This window comes from Salvelinus alpinus, chromosome 15, assembly GCF_045679555.1.
Source record: "Salvelinus alpinus chromosome 15, SLU_Salpinus.1, whole genome shotgun sequence".
In the NCBI taxonomy this organism is placed as follows: domain Eukaryota; kingdom Metazoa; phylum Chordata; class Actinopteri; order Salmoniformes; family Salmonidae; genus Salvelinus; species Salvelinus alpinus.
Genome location: NC_092100.1, coordinates 28,125,523 through 28,146,656, shown reverse-complemented (window position 1 = coordinate 28,146,656; position 21,134 = coordinate 28,125,523). Strand labels below are relative to the sequence as shown.

Below are 21,134 nucleotides of genomic sequence, written 5' to 3'. Positions count from 1 at the left end.
TACCGGAATCTTCACAAGGTCCTCTGCTGTTGTTCTGGGATTGATTTGCACTTTGCACACCAAAGTACATTCATCTCTAGGAGACAGAACGCATCTCCTTCCTGAGCGGTATGACGGCTGCGTGGTCCCATGGTGTTTATACTTGTGTACTAATGTTTGTACAGATGAACGCGGTACCTTCAGGCATTTGGATATTGCTCCCAAGGATGAACCAGACTTGTGGAGATCTACAAAATGTTTTCTGGGGTCTTGGCTGATTTCTTTTGATTTTCCCATGATGTTAAGCAAAGAGGCACTGAGTTTGAAGATAGGCCTTGAAATACATCCAATTGACTCAAATTATGTCAATTTGCCTATCAGAAGCTTCTAAAGCCATGACATCATTTTCTGGAATTTTCCAAGCTGTTTAAAGGCACAGTCAACTTAGTGTATGTAAACTGCTGACCCACTGGAATTGTGATACAGGAGGATACAGGTGATACAGGGGGAGGACTGTATTTTACCACAGGAGGGGGTAGAGGGTGGAAGGTATGGATAGACAGAGAGATGGAGGAGTAGAGAAGGAGAGGGTGGAAAGGTGAAGAATGTAACAGGGTACGTGTATTAGCATCTCTGCTATTCTATGGGTGGGATGTTATTATATGTATGTGAAAGGGCAGAAATGTGTTGGGGCCTGCAGCTCGAGTGGACCATGTGTTCAAATTGTCTCTGTTTGTTTATGTTAATGTCGGTCAGACACTGAAGCACCTTGACTGCCCTCCACCTGCCCCCCTCCCCACCTGTGAAGCAGACGGGACACTTGAAGGTGCCGCCCATGCCCTCGAAGCTATGCTCGATCAGGTGACACAGGAGCTTGGCCGGAGAGTCAAACATCTGGTTACACAGCTTGCACTCGTGATTGATGCCTTCCTCTGCAAAAGAAGAACACACCACACAACAAGGAGGGTCAGAGGGTGAAACACATTATACACATACATTATTATCAAACACACACAATTAAAAGCGTCAGCTCATGTACAGGTGTGTGTGTACTAAAGTATAGCGGTTCAAATCCATCATTGCCTCTCTCCCATATGCCAGTTCATTCTGCAGCATATAGCAAAGCTCCAACACATGCTCTGGCCACAGTGTCCCTGACACAGAGCCCAGAGAGGGAGATATGTCCAGTCTGAATCCTACTGAGAAAGGTCTCTCTCTCTCTCTCTCTCTCTCTCGCTCTCTCTGTGTGTGTGTGTGTGTGTGTGTGTGTGTGAGATATGGCCTGTGTGACCAGCCCCCCCCCACCCCCCCCCCCCCTTCTCCCAGTGCCTCTTCTCTCCCGGCCGGTAATTGCCTGCCACCCCCAGTGGTCTGGGCTATGTGCCCTCCCCCTGCTCGTCGCTCTATTTTAAGCCTGCATGAATGACATCAGCGGCCCCCTCCGCCGTGGGACAGATGAAAGGTGGGCGTTGGGTCCTGGCTGGGCGCCTCCGCTCCTGTCTTATCGGCCGAGCGCCACACAGGACTGAGCCGCGCCCGTCCCCGTGCCATCAGATTACCTCCACTGCGCCCCAATCGCGCCCTCTCGCCAAGCCCCGAACCGTGGAAGCCACCGCTGCCGGTCCCTGTCCCCCCTCAAGGCAACCTCCCCGTCTACCCCGCTGTCCCACCGCAGACAGCGTCCCCCATGTCCCGAGGTGTCCCGCTGCTCAGCAACAGTGGCACGCAGAGTTAATAAAGTCTTCAATCAAACATCCCTAACACCCCCTGACCTCCCCACCTCACCCCACCAACACCCCTCATACCAAAACCACATCCACTGACTCCAATCTCCTCTCCGTCTCAAAGGCCTGCACAAGGGTGCCTTAATCCCTGTCTGAATGGCTAGGGGAAGGAGGGGGGTGTGGGGCTGGGTGCGGACGGGGCTTAGGGGGATTGGCGAGGGCACTCCTTTGGTCTGCCCCTCCCCGCTGCTCCTTCCTCAAAGACATCACGTTTGGGTGGGATGCCTTTCTGTCCCAACCACACTGAGATGGTGGTTGATTACCATTTAAAATATTAAATTGTGGCAAGATTGAAGCAGCAGCTGAATCTTCCCATGAACCCAGAGACACACAGAGAGAGAATAAACCCTACAGCGATAACCACAACACGACCAACAGCACCAACCGACCCATGGAATACTGATCTACAAACATCAACTGACAATAGATCTAGCATACGGGTCCAAAAGTGAAAAATAAGGTGAAATGAGGGTTATGTATGTTAAACATTGGGATAATTCTGGCAAACTATGAGAGAGAGAGAGAGAGAGAGAGAGAGAGAGAGAGAGAGAGAGAGAGAGAGAGAGAGAGAGAGAGAGAGAGAGAGAGAGAGAGAGAGAGAGAGAGAGAGAGAGAGAGAGAGAGAGAGAGAGAGAGAGAGAGATAGATAACTGAGCTCAATACAGAGAGCAGGGGGATAATTGGGCTGTCCGCCGGGCCAAGGGCGCAGAGCGAGGGGGCCTAGAGCGTTTGTATGTGTGGGTCCTATGAAAGTGATGTATTTTCTATACAAATACAGTTGTTTTGATCAGTGAGTGGGGAGTGCACTCTGTTTCTCCTCCCTTTCAGCGCACAGAGGGAGGGCTGGTGGGCTGAGCTCTATCAGACACAAAGCGGGCTGGGTCGGGCGGGCTGTGTGTGTGGGGGGGAACCATGGCGAGATGACAGGACCCTGGAACGTCCTGCCGGCCAGCTTTGTGTCTGAGAGAGCATTTGATCCGTGAGGCAGCCACACAGCCGCACAGCTCCTACTCCGGGAGGCCCGCGCTGGGGCAGGGAGGGAGAGCAGAGGTTTGGTGAAGGTGAGTCCTGGGAGTTTCACTAAACTAGCACAGAAAGCCAAACTGTACTCAACTTGTACAGAGTTTATAGCATACTAATTACGCTATGACATATTAAGAGTACATACTGTCCTGCTATACAAATCACTGATGCAGACTATCATGAATAAACATAATCCCTATTAGTGTGTCACCTCTTTTCTTTTCTCACTACATGACCATTACAATTACAATGATGGATTGATTAATCACAAGTAAGAGTTTGCTGACTTGGCCTGTTAGGTGAGTGTATGGATGTTTTGTACTAGCAGCCCATAGAAGAGTCATTAGTATGGCAGCAGAGAGAGGTTAAATAGCTACAACATATCATCCTTTAAAGGCCTCACTTCAGCTATCTGCACCACAGATCAGACACGGAGAACAGGAAAAAAGAGAAGGACAAACAGACTGATCTGTTAAGAGGCTTGATCGGTATGCACAGTAAAGAAAGGGAGAGAGAGCGAGAAAGACAGTGAGAGAAAGAGAATATTTAACTGATTGAGAGGGGAAAACCTTCCCCACCTCCTAAGGTATGCACAATCTTAATTGAGAAACAGCATGATGCCGTCAAACATACGCAGAATTACTGATGAGGGCTTGCCAGGACACTAATGGGAAAAAGAGAGAGGGAGAGAGAGAAAGCAAGGAGGAGAGAGACAGTGTGAGAGAAAGCAAGGAGGAGAGAGACAGTGTGAGAGAAGAAAGTGATGCGGGACAAAAGAAATCGGTACAATTACATAACGGAATATTATTTCTGATGATATATCATATCGCTTTGACAATATCGCAATATTATTTTTGCGCTAGTTGGCTGTAGCTGCACCAAAAGTCCAATATTTTTCCTTCATAGGTTGTTCTCCATCTTCTATTTAAATAGGGAGCCAATTTGTTTTCAGCACTTATTTCCATGACTGATCAAAACTCGTTTTCTCACGGCTCTCTCTTGTCCCACTGCAGCAGACATATGGTGAGCAATGTGTTTGGAACATTGAATCTGAGAATCGCAATACATATCATATTGGCATCTAGGTATCGTGCTGATATTGTATTGTGAGGTCCATGGCAATTCCCAGCCCTGGAAGAAAGAGAGGGATGCACTGAAAGAAAGCAGGTAAAGGATTACAGTCTAAGGTGGATGGAGAGATGGAGGGCCTTGCAGTGATCGAGAGGAAAGATGTGAAGTGAAGGAAATAAACAACTATTTATGTATTATTCCTAAACTGTTATTCCACCGACTGAACAGGAGTCTTATCCTGTACAAACACTGCTGCGGTACAACGGGGCGGCTGCCTCTGTTGCTGCTTAGCCAATGTGCTTCCAGCTAATTGACCAGGGGGAGTCAGGTGGAGCCCTCGCTCGCAGCCCTCCCCGGGGACAGCCCTGTCTACACAGGCGCACCCTTCCTCCCACTCCAGCTTCCCTCCCCCACAACCCCCTGCAGCGTGCACTGGCACATAAATGAGCTCCTTGGTTGTGAGCTGGGCTTCCCCAGGGCCCCGGCCCCCTCCCCTCGCCCTGCGGCCTAAAGCCTGGCGATTGATGGCAGGGATGGCGGGAGAGATACAAGGGGAGAGCAGAGTGGGGGGGGGGGGGGGGACTGTGTGGTTGAGGGGGCAAAAGGGGGTGGAGGTGCTGGGCTCCTCTCGGGGGCTAGCTCAAGGTGTGTTGCCATGGAAACACACCGAGAGAGGAGGGAGAAATTGAGGCATGCTGAGCTTGACCCATGGTAGTGGGGGCGGCAATGTGGGCCAGAGTACACACACACACACACACACACACACACACACACACACACACACACACACACACACACACACACACACACACACACACACACACACACACACACACACACACACACACACACACACACACACACACACACTGCTGCAGAGCTGGAGGCGTCCCAAGAGCTCTCCACCTCTACTTTCCATTTAAGACACACACACACACACACAAATACACAAACAAACACGTAAACACACACACACACAGCTGCAATGCTGAGATGAACCCTGGAGCTCCTAACACCCACACATACACAGTCTTTCACTCGCCTTCACTCAATCTCTCTCTGACACAAACTCTCTGTATGCCACTTCTCTGTCATAGCTATTCACTACTCTTCATCCACCAGTTTACTGACTCTGCCTGGGACCATCCTTCTCTCCCTTCAACTCCCTCTTTCCTTTCCTCTCCTTCTCCCGCTCTCCTGGCCACGGCCCTGGTTCACACGTTTCCTATTATCTGCAGTAAATATTTCCGGAGCGCGCTCTCCGTCGGCCAAGCGTGATGGAGTCTCCGGCTCCAGATATTTTTGGCAGACGTGGACGGCATATGGAGCTGACCAGCTTGGAATCTCCTATCAGATTACATAACAGTAGGATGCTGGATCTCTCCACCCCATAGAAACCGACCTTCATGCAAACACACAAACAAACTGTCCTTCCAAAGCACACCAGCCACTCGTCGCTCCATTTCCCTCCTTCTCCCCAACTCCCTCCATCGCAGTCATTTCTATAAAAAACACCCATCTACTCTTTCCTGACATACAGTTGAAGTCAGAAGTTGACATACACTGAGGTTAGTTAGTCATTAAAACTCGTTTTTCAACCACTCCACAAATTTCTTGTTAACAAACTATAGTTTTGCCAAGTTGGTTAGGACATGTACTTTGTGCATGACAAGAAATGTTTCAAACAATTGTTTACAGACAGATTATTTCACTTATAATTCACTGTATCACAATTCCAGTTGGTCAGAAGTTTACATACACTAAGTTGACTGTGCCTTTAAACAGCTTGGAAAATTCCAGAAAATGTCAAGGCTTTAGAAGCTTCTGATAGGCTAATTGACATCATTTGAGTCAATTGGAGGTGTACCTGTGGATGTAATTCAAGGCCTACCTTCAAACTCAGTGCCTATTTGCTTGACATGGAAAAATCAAAAGAAATCAGCTAGGACCTCAGAAAAATAATTGTAGACCTCCACAAGTCTGCTTCATCCTGGGGAGCAATTTTTAAATGCCTGAAGGGACCACGTTCATCTGTACAAACAATAGTAGGCAAGTATAAACACCATGGGACCACGCAGCCGTCATACCGCTCAGGAAGGAGACGCGTTCTGTCTCCTAGAGATGAATGTACTTTGGTGCGAAAAGTGCAAATCAATCCCAGAACAACAGCAAAGGACCTTGTGAAGATTCTGGAGGAAACAGGTACAAAAGTATCTATATCCACAGTAAAACGAGTCGACATAACCTGAAAGGCCGCTCAGCAAGGAAGAAGCCACTGCTCCAAAACCGCCATAAAAAAGCCAGACTACGGTTTGCAACTGCACATGGGGACAAAGATTGTACTTTTGGAGAAATGTCCTCTGGTCTGATGAAACAAAAATAGAACTGTTTGGCCATAATGACCATCGTTATGTTTGGAGGAAAAAGGGGGAGGCTTGCAAGCCGAAGAACACCATCCCAATTGTGAAGCACGGGGGTGGCAGCATCATGTTGTGGGGGTGCTTTGCTGCAGGAGGGACTGGTGCACTTCACAAAATAGATGGAATCATGAGGCAGGATAATTATGTGGATTTATTGAAGCAACATCTCAAGACATCAGTCAGGAAGTTAAAGCTTGGTCGCAAATGGGTCTTCCAAATGGACAATGACCCCAAGCATACTTCCAAAGTTGTGGCAAAATAGCTTAAGGACAACAAAGTCAAGGTATTTGAGTGGCCATCACAAAGCCCTGACCTCAGTCCTATAGAATATTTGTGGGCAGAACTGAAAAAACATGTGCGAGCAAAGAGGCCTACAAACCTGACTCAGTTACACAGGCTCTGCCAGGAGGAATGGGCCAAAACTCATCCAAATTATTGTGGGAAGCTTGTGGAAGGCTACCCAAAATGTTTGACCCAAGTTAAACATTTTAAAGGCAATGCTACCAAATACTAATTGAGTGTATGTAAACTTCTGATCCACTGGGAATGTGATGAAAGACATAAAAGCTGAAATAAATCATTCTCTCTAACATTATTCTGACTTTTCACATTCTTAAAATAAAATGGTGATCCTAACTGACCTAAGACAGGGAATTTTTATTAGGATTAAATGTCAGGAATTGTGAAAAACTGTGTTTAAATGTATTTGGCTAAGGTGTATGTAAACTTCCGACTTCAACTGTACTTTATGTGGGCTTTGACCTAAGGACTGGTGTCCACTGACCATTCTTCAGGTCTGATTACCAAGGTTCTCCATTCTTATTGGGTCTGTTGAAACACTGCAAGGTCAATGGCCTAAATTGGCCACTCTGAACTGCAGGAGCCATGATGAAGCCTTGGTACTCAGTGGTAGAAAAAGTAATTGTCATACTTGAGTAAAAGTATAGATACCTTAATAGAAAGTCACCCAGTAAAATACTACTTGAGTAAAAATCTAAAAGTATTTGGATTTAAATATACTTAAGTATCAAAAGTAAATGTAATTGCTAAAATATACGTAAGTATCAAAAGTAGAAGTAAAAGTATTAAAAAATAAATAATTAATCCTTATATTAAGCAAAGCCATTTTCTTATTTTAAAAATGTACGGATAGCCAGGGGCACATTCCACCACTCAGACATTATTTACAAAATGTGCATTGGTGTTTAGTGAGTCCGCCAGACCACAGACAGTAGGGATGACCACGTGTTCTCTTGATAAGTGTGAATTTCACAATTTTCCAGTCCTGCTAAGTATTCAAAATGTAACAATTACTTTTGGTTGCCAGGGAAAATGTATGGACTAAAAACTACAATATTGTCTTTAGGAATGTATTGAAGTAAAAGTTGTCAAAAATATAAATAGTAAAGTACAGTACAGATACCCCAAAAACTACTTAAGTAGTACTTTAAAGTATTTTTACTTTACACCACTGATGGTACTAAGGCCTCTGGGACTGGAATCCCTCATCTCAAAGACCACCCTTATATCTGACGAGGTTCTCCGTAATCCTTCTAGTCCTATTCTACTGAACTACCACACAACAACTCCCCACCTTCCACCAATCACATTTCCTCCCTCCTCCACAACACCTGGGCTCCACCAAATCAGGGTTAGGCAGTAGGCCCGTGCCCCCGCCCAGCAGCCCTGTCTGGCCCTGGCCGCCCGCTGTCCATCCAGGCCTCTCTCCCTGGGAGAGCTGCTTCTCATTTCCTCCACACACACGCAGATAAAGAGGCAGCACACAGAGACACAGGCAGGGGCCCCCTAGCCAACACCAGAGAAATGGGAAATAATCAACGACATAAGCTTGCATGTGCTGCGTGTCCTCGGCTTACACCTAGCAGCCTATATGCAGATTGAAACAAGATGTTTATGTTTTGGCATCTTGAATACACTCTATAATAATGACAGCCATATGCAAAGGAAATCAAAAAGGAAATTATATGTGCATTTAAATCTCAGGGTCAAAAAATAAATATCTCGGAGCTTGGTTAAAGCGAGAGTAAAAATATGGAAATGTTATTTTCACACGCCAAACTTACACAATAACACACACACACACACACACACACACACACACACACACACACACACACACACACACACACACACACACACACACACACACACACACACACACACACACACACACACACACACACACCAGATGGATTGTGAGAGGGAGAGTGTGAGGGAGTATAATGTATGCATGGTATTTGTGTTTTGAATGTTAATGGAATGCTCTAAAGTGCCCATGTGGGAATAGCTGTAATCAGTGCACCAATAAAACCACCACATGATAAGTCTTTATAAGTGGCAGTCACTCCCAGGGCCTCCATTTACTTCAAGTGTTGCTCTACATCTTCCCTCCTCTACCTCTCACTGACTCCATCCATATGTTTCCATATGCCTCTGTCTTACAGCCCACATTAGCAGGCCCTGTGCTGTCCATAAAGGTTGCCGATAGGCCACATTACGAGACACTCACACACAGGCCCTACAAAACGCCTAATTAAAGGTTCTATGTGGGAACATATGTTCTAATTGACATTAACCGACTATTGTCACTCTCTCCAGTGGAAGGCATTGTGAGTCTGTGGTAATTCCCACAAGAGCAACTCATACATCATCACCACCCATCCAACTAGGTTACCAAGCACTTCTGTTCTGTATCTAAGGCTAATCACCACGGCAACAGCAATTGACTGTAACCTGTAATCAAGGCTGGTGTGAATAATGGGTTCTTCTGATCGGGATCTGTGTGACTGGAGCTTTCTCTGGCCCTTGCTGACAAACACAGCTGTTTCTGAGATTGAGGGACAAGGTTTTCAGCACAGATCTGTGCCAGAACTCTGCAAAGCCATTACTAATAACCTGTAATAAGAAGACAATTACTAAACCAAGTAAACTAAGCCAAATAGTATGGTTATTTTGCTCACTGATATTGGTCATGCAAAATGCACTGCAGCCTAACATACAACCGCTGACCTAACCGGTTGCCCACAGATCTCAAGGTGAAACACAGCACTTATTCCATGCCCAATACATAACTTTTAATAGGTGCAAACACACACACACACACACACACACACACACACACACACACACACACACACACACACACACACACACACATACATACACCCCCCCCCCCCCAGATTGCTAATTGAGGTGATTGAAGATCATGTAGATAATGAAGATAGTGTAATTAGGTGTGTTGTAAATGGAGGTCTAGGGTGCTGCCTGGCTGATGCTGGCCTGTGTTTCTGGACAGCCCTGGTCTGATAGAGCCTTATTGAATCTGAGGCCTGGCGCTGTGGGCTGCTGGAGCAGCAAGGCACCTGGCCGGACTCACAACCCAACCTCACAGACTGGTCATCAACCTTCACAAGACACAGGGGCGCTCCACTACCCTCACTAGCTGCCAGAGATAGTCAGTAGTAGTACAGTAATGCAAACACACTTGCACAAAGAGACAGACCAGGGGAAGGACGTGAGAGGAGACTCTGTGTTGGAACACCGTTGATCATTAACACAGTGGTGGTTGACCATCATTACACTGAAGACAGGCAGGACGGCTTGATCTGATATAATGTTTCCATGTACTGACAGGGCCTTCAACACAACAGAGCACACAACACAGCCAACAATGTCACTGTATGTGTGTGTGTACTGGGGTGTGTGCGTCCACGTTTGAGCTTGTCTGGTCTTTTATGTGTGAATATCTCATCCTACCCTGCTGTGGTATATCTGTGTGTGTGTGTGTTTGTTCATCTGTATACATGTGTGTATGCATGTGAATGTCTAATCCTACGCCCCTGGGTGCACTGGGGGGGTTTATCCACGGTAGAACTCCCAAATGCATCTAAAAAGCCAATCTCCACGAACCATTCCACAACAATTACTCATTGTCATCTCTTCCCTAAGGGAGAGGGCAGATTCCTGGGACTTCATTTCCTGTCCCCCAGCCCAACTGCCCCCCTCTCTCAGCTGTGAGAGAAAATAATCACAAACAACAACCCCAGCGGCAGAAGAGTTGAGCGATCATACAGATATGCAAAAGACATCCCACTCTACTTTGTAGCTAGGGATCGGCAGCCAGGGTCGTGTGTGTGCCTGCTGCCCTGCTCTTCCCATTGTGTTGTTCCTTTTTCATTAAAACACCAACCCAGTCTTTGGTCGGCTGGTTGAGAATGATCCGGCCGCCAAGGAGGGGGAGAAAAAAATATGAGGAAGCAGCAGGATGCTAATAATGCACCTCCAGTTGTTCAAGTGAACCTGCAAATGTGCCCATCTGTAGAGAGACAGAGAGAGAGAGGAGAGAGAGGAGAGAGAGGAGAGCAAGAGAGAGAGAGGAGAGAGAGGAGATAGACGAGAGCAAGAGAGAGAGAGGAGAGAGGAGAGAGGGGAGAGAGGAGAGCAAGAGAGAGAGGAGAGCAAGAGAGAGAGAGGAGAGAGAGAAGAGAGAGGAGAGAGAGGAGATAGACGAGAGCAAGAGAGAGAGAGGAGAGAGGAGAGAGAGGAGAGCAAGAGAGAGAGAGGAGAGAGGAGAGCAAGAGAGAGAGAAGAGAGAGGAAAAAGAGGAGAGCAAGAGAGAGAGACTCAGGGCTGTGCTAAGGGCCCCCACACCCTTCCCTTAAAGCATCTTTCGTACTCTTCTGGAACTCATCCTCACAGAATTCCTCAATCTACATTGGGCCTCTCTCTGCTAGAATGCCGCATTGACTTCTACAGTAGCGTAGTTCTCATTGTCCCTGTATGTGCCACTACTATGCCACTCTGTCCCTGGTTGCCTCTCTGTGGATGGGGCATGGGTCAGAGAAAGAGACTGCACAGAGAGGAAGTGCCATGGGCCCCCCAGCCTCCTGTATCCCCACCAGCCCCACCACCTGCTGCTACCACCACATTGAAATACAAACAAATAAATAACAACTTCCCCATTCATTATTCCGAGGCAGGAATCAAATATACATACAGTATGTTTGGAGATTTGTTTGTGAGTAAGTGTAGGGCAGTAGACTTTTAAAAGGGCCTCGTCGTGACGAGAATTCACAAATGATGCTGGGATTCCCCACTGATACAGGGCGAGATAATTAAAGCCTAACTAGCTTCAGTGTGGAGCGGGGGAGGACAGAACAGAACAAAGGCCATCACTCTGCAGAGATATTGCAACCTCTGTCTGCAGAATCCACACACGGGCCACAGAATGAGACTGCACCAGTGATCCACACACAGCTTACTACCCAGCCCCCCAGCATGCCTCGCCAGGCACTGTGTACTAACGGCACCACTTAGTCGCCAGACAGGGCCTCCTAATCCAATGCCAGGGCTGTTTGAAGGTTAGCAGGGGTAAAGCAACACACTAATATAAATATCAGTGTGTGAAGGATGGGAGTTATTAAAGATGACTGGGCATGTGTGGAGGGAGGCCTCTCCCTGGGGCTGACACCAAACAAGATGTTCAAAGACCCGCAGTCAAAATAAATCAATATTAATGCACACACATCCACAACAAAGGACGAGATGTCAGCAACCCTGTTTAGAGGACTCTTTTTCATCTTAACTTTGCCCCCCTCTCTCTCCCCATAGTAGGAGGGAGGAGGAGGTGGCTGTTTATCCCCCTAAGCAAGCTCATCTGTCCCAGGTAGGAGGCCCTCAGTCAAATCAAAGGCTCTCCCGTCAGGGCAAATGTGGACTATCACCTACACACTGTGGCTGATGCCAGGTAGAGGTAGGGAGGCCGTGGGTGGAGAGGTTCCTATCCTCCTCATCCTCCTACTTCCTTCCTCTACTTGCCTCTGTTCTACTGGGTCTGTCTTCACAGCTGCACAGTGACTGCAGACAGGGAGAGAGGAGAGTAAGTGGGCTGGAAAATGGCAGAAGGGATTTGGAGTCTTTTAATTGTGACTGAGGGAATCAGTGTCACTGGCACCAAATCCCATCTGAAAGCCTCTATCCTGTTCTGTTGGATTCTGGGACTTTGGACTGGAGTGACAGAAGTTCCTTGAAAAATGCCTGGATTACAGTTAACATGGTGTACCTACAGCAGCTGCTCACTTGACCTTCTGATGACCTGGCAAGTGAAGAGATAAACAACTTGATTGGTACAGACACAACCGTGACAGAAAGGACCTGTATAAAAATACGTCTTTGGTGTGTCTGTCCAACAGTGTGTGCATTTCACAAATGGCACACATTAACATACATTACACACACATGACCACAAACACATTATGCACAGACAACAGCTGGAGCTGCAGTTACCGTGAGGGCAGAGAGGGAGCCTGTTCATCCATCCCAGTGTGTATGATTACTCTTTAAACGCCATCGGATGGTTCAACAATTGTCACGGCTGAGTTCAGAACATGTCGTTGCTTTGTTTTTTGTCTCTCTCCCCTGCCTCTCAGTCTCTCGTCAAAATAACATCTGTTTGCATCATACAGACACCTGACAGGCAGCTGATGTCACCCCCCTGCTCCACTGCCCAAAAAGGGAGCTTTGTGTGTGTGTGTGTCAGAGCACATCTGGGTACAGAGCGCTCAATCTCATCCAGATGTGTGTTTCCATGCTCTGCAGCCTAACGCCCACCTGGACACCGTCAGCAGCCTAACACAACGAGGGGGGAACTACCCCCCCTCTCTAAAACAACAACAAAATACTCAACACACACAATTAACCAAATACATGGGAGAGGAGCTTTGTATTTCATGAACGGTGAACGTAACAAATAGGTTGCGTGTGTTTGTGTGTGTGCATGGGTTGGTGAGGTGGTGGTTTTCTGCAAGGTGTGTGCTGATTGCAGGACGTTGATGGGACACAGATCTCTTCCTCTCAATTCAATTAAAAGGGCTTTATTGACATTGGGAAACATATGCTAAGATTGCCAAAGCAAGTTAAATAGTTAAAACAAAAGTGAAATAAACAATTAGAAATGAACAGTAATATTACACTCACAAAAGTTTTAAAATAATACAAACATTTCAAATGTTCTATAATGCCAGGTACAGTGCTGTAACAATGTGAAAATAGTTGAAGTACAAAAGGGAAGATAAATAAACATAATATGTTTACAATGGTGTTTGTGCTTCACTGGTTGCCCTTTTCAGGTCAGAAATATTGCTGCTATGATGGCACACTGTTATTTCACCTAATATATAAGGGAGTTTATCAAAATGTGATATTTTTTCAATTTTATTTGTGGGTCGGTCTTGGTAATCTGAGGGAAAAATATGTCTCTAATATGGTCATACATTTGGCAGGAAATTAGGAAGTGCAGTTTAGTTTCCATCTCTCCCTCTCTCTCGCTTGCTCTCTCTCTCGCACTCTCGCTATGCAGTGTTGGGTGAGGTGAAGTGGGAATCAAGAGGAGGGAGGGTTGGCTTGCCTGTTCTCCTCTCCAATCCCCCACACACAGCAGCCCCAGCCTAATCCCCCATGATACACCAGGGCACTTTCAGAACCACAAAGACCCATGCTGCAGCTAGGTGGCTAGCACACATACAGACATCCAGATGCTGAAGGTAATTAACTTACCTATCTGTGTGTGTGTGTGCATGAGATTTCAGTATCTCACTATCTTGCAGGAAACAAAAGCATAATAGGCTTCCTTTAGTACACACACCTACTGGTGAACAGAGATTGCAGGCAGCCCTTGCAGAGTGAGAGAAGGAGATCAGGGATGGATACCTGCTGTGGCACAGAGGAGGCAGTTCTGGGCTAGGCTATGCCCGGGGTCTTAATGACTTAATTGAGGTAATTATTTGGATAAGAAGTCCAATCACCTGGTTCTTTTGCTGAAGGTCCTCATCAGGATCTAATTAAAGAGCTGGTCCCAGTATGAGCCCTCACTGCCAACCAGGCCTGATGCGTCAGAACAGAACACAGGCTTAGGACTAATGTATAACACAGGGTAGGTAAACCAAAGGCACCTCAGGGACTGACTGTCTCTTCCTCTTCACCTCTCCGTAACCTCTGCTTCTTCCTGTCCTCTCTATCTACACTCTCATTTGCCTCCCGCTGTCAATCTCCCATTCACTCACTCCATCTGCACTCCCCCATTCATTATTCTCTCAATCACGCTCTCCTTCCTCTCTGTCTCTCCTCCCTCCCTCTCTCTCTCTCTCTCTCTCTCTCCCTCTCTCTCTCTCTCCCTGTCTCTCCTCCCTCTCTCTCTCTCTCTCTCTCTCTCTCTCTGTCTCAATTCCTCTATGTATTGCTTTCTCTCTCTAGCTCCATACTTTTTTCCTTCCCTCTTTATGCACCTCCCTCCCTCCCTCCCGGCGGTGGGGCCAGGGTGCGTGTGGAGAGGAGGCTTTCCTCTCCTGTAGGAGCTCTGCTGTGCTGGTTTAATTGCGACAGCACCCTCATGAGCCAGCAGAGCACAGGGCGCGTCAACACCTCCACAGAGTGCTCAAGGGTATCCAGCGGGGGTGCAGAGTCCCCCCCCATCCTCTCCCATCCTTGGTTCCACCCCCCAACCCGAATCCTGAAACAGGCGCCCAGAGAGCGCCCGTCAAGAGCTCACTCCTCACATCTCATTAATCAGCTGCCAACATCAAACAGCAACTCTCCCCACTTCCCAGGGGCCGCCGGCCCGCCCGCCTGCCTCCCTCCCTGTCTCCCTCCCTGTCTCCCTCCCTGCCTCCCTCCCTGCCTCCCTCCCTGTCTCACTCCCTGCCTAGCTTGCACAGGCTGTTGTGTGTTGGCAGCTATGTTGTGTCTCTTGTGTAATGTGTTGTGTTTGCTATGTAGTTGTAAGTTATATAATTGTGTCTGTTGTATGTGTATGGTCAATTGTATATTGTGAGTGTCATGAGTACGTAGTGTCTGCAGCATGGATGTGTTGTGGCATTTCTCTCATGATATTTTTTACTGTGCATAATCAGACTGCAAAACATGTCTGTGTGCATGAGGAACTCTGAATAATCTGAATATTGATCTTAGCACGATTTATTAAAACATATTGTACCCCCGCACACTGACTCGGTACTGGTGCCCCCTGTATATAGCCTTGTTATTGTTATTCTTGTTGTGTTACTTTTTATTATTACTTTATATTTTAGCCTACTTGGTAAATATGTTCTTCTTCTTGAACTGCACTGTTGGTTAAGAGCTTGTAAGTAAGCATTTCACGGTAAAGTCTACACCTGTTGTATTCGGCGCTGGGGCAAATAAAGTTTGATTTGATTTGATATTGATCATCTTTTGTGCCACTGAAAATCCGACTCCACTGACAGCAACCTGACACAATTACCACACACCACACTCAATGAAGCCCATTAACTCACTCCCACATGGGAATCCACACATATGATCACACAGAGAGACCCATACAGACAGTGGTATACATGAGTCTATCACTCAAATGCTCCTTGTGTGATGAATAGCTAGGAATGCACTTCCTTAACGATGACAACACATTCTCCCCCTCACTCCATTTATTATGAACGGGCCGGGACAAAAGCAGGGGTGATTACAAAGCATATAAACGTTCTATTGTAGGAGTGGACCCTCACGTCACATCAGCACAAACCAGTTTTACCGGACAGGGGCCCATCTACCCCCTTTCAGACCAGGAACCCTGGTTGACCCCACTGGCCAGAAGAAGTCCCTTTTGAAGTGCCACGTTTAACCAGCAGGGTCAGGATATGGCCCCAATCAGCCTGCTATATCACGTATTCTAAACAAACCAAAAAAGTCCAAGCTGGAATGCTTTTTGCTCCAGTACACGACAGGGCAATAAAGTCCAGATCCACATACCTCCTCTTGAACACAGAAAGTGTCAACCTTTTTCTATGAAAATAGGCCTACTCATTCAACAATGGACCGAGATGTCATCTAAAACACCTTTCCTAACAGCACATCAAACATGGAGGACTCATCAAATGTTGGGGTTAGTGTAAAGTATGCTGTGTGATATTATTTAGTTTTGCCTATGCTATTACAAGGTATAATATGCTTATTACAAGTAGCCATACAACATGTAACCTAACCAAGGCATGTTGGTGCTTACAGACTGCAAACTTATTTTAATTCCCTATTTGACCATTTCTGTGAGTGTACAGTACATGAAGAACATGTTATGGACACTTATGGATCAATCCCTCATTTCTCCAATTGGCACAAACATGCCAACCCTAGGCGAGGAGAGGCTTGGATAACGCTCGACCCCTTTTCGCGCTTGAACCAAATCTGCAGGGTCGGATGGTTTGGCGGGAAATTTTGAACACTCCCCTCAGATGGAGGGAATAAAAGAACTGAGGTAGGTTTCACACCACAGTTCCAGTGAATGTTTTAGATGTCAGAAGACTTCTGGATGAACCACCCAAGGACTTACTCTTGCGAGCTGTCCTTTTTCCATTGAAGCCGAGCCAAGGATTCCGGATCACCAACTCGCATCCGACTGATCCCGTCTAGATCTCAGTCATCGATGGCGAACGCTAAAATTCCTTGCCAAACCCTGTTCTGCCTTGCACAGCTGAGGACTACCTGGTGTCAGCGTACATCTCAGAGTCTTCAGCCTCCTAGGACTCCGATCTCTGAGCTTGCGTGAAGCCGGCTCACCGTCAGATAGTGCAGCAGCAAAGTCATCTGACCAACGACACCCATTCCATCTATTGAGAGTAACTAAAATCAAATGTTATTATTCACATGCTCCGAATACAACATGTGTAGTAGACCTTACAGTGAAATGCTTACTTACGAGCCCCTAACCAACAACGCAGTTAAAAAATCATATGAATAAGAAATAAAAGTAACAAGTAATTAAAGAGCAGCAGTAAAACAACAATAGCGAGACTATACACAGGGGGGTACCGGTTCAGGGTCAATGTGCGGGGGCTCCGGTTAGTTGAGGTAATATGTACATATAGGTAGAGTTATTAAAGTGACTATGCATAGATGATAACAACAGAGAGTAGCAGCGGTGTAAAAGAGGGGGGCAATGCAAATAGTCTGGGTGTCCATTTCATTGGATGTTCAGGAGTCTTATGGCTTGGGGGTAGAAGCTGTTTAGAAGCCTCTTGGACCTCGACTTGGTGCTCCGGTACTGCTTGCCGTGCGGAAGCAGAGAGAACAGTCTATGACTAGGGTGGCTGGAGTCTTTGACAATTGTTAGGGCCTTCCTCTGACACCGCCTGGTATAGAGGTCCTGGATGGCAGGAAGCTTGGCCCCAGTGATGTACTGGGCTGTTCACACTACCTTCTGTAGTGCCTTGTGGTCGGAGACTGAGCAGTTGCCATACGAGCCAGTGATGCAACCAGTCAGGATGCTCTCGATGGTCCAGCTGTAGAACCATTTTGAGGATCTCAGGACCCATGCCAAATCTTTTCAGTCTACTGGGGGGGAATAGGTTTTGTCGTGCCCTCTTCACGACTGTCTTGGTGTGCTTGGACCATGTTAGTTTGTTGGTGATGTGGACACCAAGGAACTTGAAGCTCTCAACCTGCTCCACTACAGCCCCGTCGATGAGAACTATACAGCTAATTGCCTTTTTCTCTCTCTTGCATTGGCATGATGTGTAATGTGTAGCTTTTTAGGTTGACGTTAAATAACCGCATAACTTTGACATTAGAACTGAACACCTTTGAAGTTGCTTCCTCCATTCACAATTCATAGACCATACTCTTTTGGCAGTATGCACCTGCGTGATCTGTTAAGTATAGTCTTGAGTGTGTACATGTTGCTGTATCCAAATTGAGAATATCATCCTCAAACAATTTGCTGGTAAACAACCTATTGAATGAATCATTTCCTACTGTATTGATCATATGCCATTATCATTCATCCTGTAACCATTGATTCATCTGACTTTTTTTTATTATTGACATTTTTGTATTTGACCTGTTGTTGTGTGTTTCTCTGATACAAAACAAGCTGTAGAAAACAGTACGAGTTCACAAATCTGATATTAGGCTCATCAGGTATACCTTCAGATAAATCAATTATTACTATTTTTGTCTTCTAGTGTCTTTGTTAAGATAACACATTTACATTACATTTAAGTCATTTAGCAGACGCTCTTATCCAGAGCGACTTACAAATTGGTGCATTCACCTTATGACATCCAGTGGAACAGCCACTTTACAATAGTGCATCTAAATCTTTTAAGGGGGGGGGGGGGGGTGAGAAGGATTACTTTATCCTATCCTAGGTATTCCTTAAAGAGGTGGGGTTTCAGGTGTCTCCGGAAGGTGGTGATTGATTCCGCTGTCCTGGCGTCGTGAGGGAGTTTGTTCCACCATTGGGGGGCCAGAGCAGCGAACAGTTTTGACTGGGCTGAGCGGGAACTGAACTTCCTCAGTGGTAGGGAGGCGAGCAGGCCAGAGGTGGATGAACGCAGTGCCCTTGTTTGGGTGTAGGGCCTGATCAGAGCCTGGAGGTACTGAGGTGCCGTTTCCCTCACAGCTCCGTAGGCAAGCACCATGGTCTTGTAGCGGATGCGAGCTTCAACTGGAAGCCAGTGGAGAGAGCGGAGGAGCGGGGTGACGTGAGAGAACTTGGGAAGGTTGAACACCAGACGGGCTGCGGCGTTCTGGATGAGTTGTAGGGGTTTAATGGCACAGGCAGGGAGCCCAGCCAACAGCGAGTTGCAGTAATCCAGACGGGAGATGACAAGTGCCTGGATTAGGACCTGCGCCGCTTCCTGTGTGAGGCAGGGTCGTACTCTGCGGATGTTGTAGAGCATGAACCTACAGGAACACATGCGTAAGGTCTTCCTAGAATACTATTTTGTCCAATAATGGATTGGTTCCCCAATTCATAACACATATGAATTATCCTTATATATACATTCATCATTTATAGTAATAACTTGACCAATATCCCCTACACCATCAGCGTTGGGGTAACATTCTGCCTCGCTCCCCAGCTGCAGCCCATTAGAGGGGGAATTCATTCATAAAATAGAGACAGATAGTAGAGACGGAGTGAGGAGATGGAGTGATAGCGGAGGGAGGAGGACGTGTGAGAAAAAGGCATGGAGAAAGGAGGACACAGAGGGAGAGAGAAAGGGGAAGAGGGAGGAAAAGAGCAAACTGAAAGACCACTCACGCACACAAGGGTCCCAGTAAGCGAGGGCCCATGCCGTCTCAGTATCATCACTGGGCCACATGGTGCTGGGAGACCTCATTAACAGGTATAGCTCTTGGGCATACAGAGAAGGTGTTAATAAATACACACTAAACAGAGGAGACTCTTCAGCACTAACCCACCTGTGTCTGTGTGTCAGTACTGATTCCCTCCACAGAAGTCTGATATCTAGGCCTGGCCAATGTGTTACTTACTTGCAAATAACTCAAATCCTTACAAATGTTAGATTAGTTAAGATTTCTAACATTAATGGTTTGCTTTTATGGGGATATTAATGAAACAAACAATAACTATTTTTTAGTATTGGATACATTAGCATCATCCCCTACTGGAGCCAGTCAGTGGTCCAGAAGCCTGTCAATTCCTCTCCCAGCCAGCACATTGTCCTGAGACAGACTGAGACCTAGTTTGGAGTGGACAGGGTTTTCCTTGCCGCCCAGCAGGGTCTGTTCCCTGATGTACAGCCATGCTGCCTGAGCCTCCCTCCCTCACTCCCTCCATGTAGCACAGGAAGAGAAGAGCTGGTCTGGCTTCCTGTGGAGCCACGGCGGTAATGGCAACCAGACGCCCAACACAGTGAGAGGCCTGCTTGCCTGCCTGCCAGCGCAGAGGAAGTACCAGCGCCACCCGTAACCTGATCTCTGCCCACAGCTGTCCAAACACCAGGGGGAGAGAGGGAGCGAGAGAGAGAAAGAGGGAGGGAGGAAGGGGTGAGGGTTGAGGGAGGGGGCCCCTGGGGGCCTGGAGCAGGCTGGCGTTCCCCACAATGAGGGGTACATTCTTTCAGCTTCTCTCTGTTCTCTCCCACCCCCTCTCCCCTGGCACTCTCACCCCCTCGTCCTCCTCCTCCTCATGCCAAAGTCTGCTCCAGGAGATGGGCCAATCAGGGGGGCATCTGGGAGCTGGGGTGGGGTATGGAGGAACACACTGTGTGTATACGTGTGTGAACCTGTGCTCATGTGTGTTTATCCATTTCTGATTGCGGGGGGCTCTGCTCTAATCTGGCCTCTGTAGATTGTGCGGGGACGTGTGTGTGCCCATGTGAGCGAGGTTGTGTGTGTGTGTGTGTGTGTGTGTGTGTGTGTGTGTGTGTGTGTGTGTGTGTGTGTGTGTGTGTGTGTGTGTGTGTGTGTGTGTGTGTGTGTGTGTTTATCCCTCTGTGTTTGTGGGGAGCTGAGCTCTAATCTGGCTCCTGTATGCCTGTGTCAGTGTGTGCTCTCTGCTCACTCTCCTGGGGATGGTGACAGTAAAGTCTCTTTAATCCCTGCCAGCCCCAGCTCTACAACACACCTCCCACAGCATGCTAATAAGGCCCTACACACACATCCACACATGCACACATACACATCTCAAATCCACATCCACACACCAGCCAGGGGAGCGCTGCCTGTCACACCTGAGCTAATCCATAAGTACCTCACAGTGGGAGTGGGTATTTTTCACCTGCTCTGGTACTACGGGGGAAAGGAGGGGACAAACACTTTCAGCCCTCCAGGGTCAGGGTGCCCTCCGCCCCCCTAATTCAACACCTACACAGAGGTAGAGCCTGATGAAAATAATCCCACACTGTCAAAGACATCCTTCCCCTCTATGATCAGGCCTCGGACCTGTGCTTCACTGTCTGCCACAGTTTTTCTGCTTCCCAAAGTTATACAGGGTTACTGGGGTAATAGCCGTACACTGGGACAGCTTCCCGACCATGGCGGTACAGATATCCTGATAGTC

At 47.3% G+C, this 21,134-nt stretch overlaps 1 protein-coding gene across 4 annotated transcripts in view; it reads right to left on the bottom strand.

Annotated features, from left to right (window-relative positions):
• Positions 1–21,134, bottom strand: part of LOC139539848 (zinc finger protein 423) — a 161,103-nt gene that overhangs the window by 21,138 nt on the left and 118,831 nt on the right. For all 4 annotated transcript variants that reach the window (XM_071343187.1, XM_071343185.1, XM_071343188.1 and 1 more), the window contains one exon: positions 780–911. In XM_071343187.1, the coding sequence (XP_071199288.1) occupies positions 780–911 (132 nt within the window). The remainder of the gene's footprint in view (positions 1–779; positions 912–21,134) is intronic.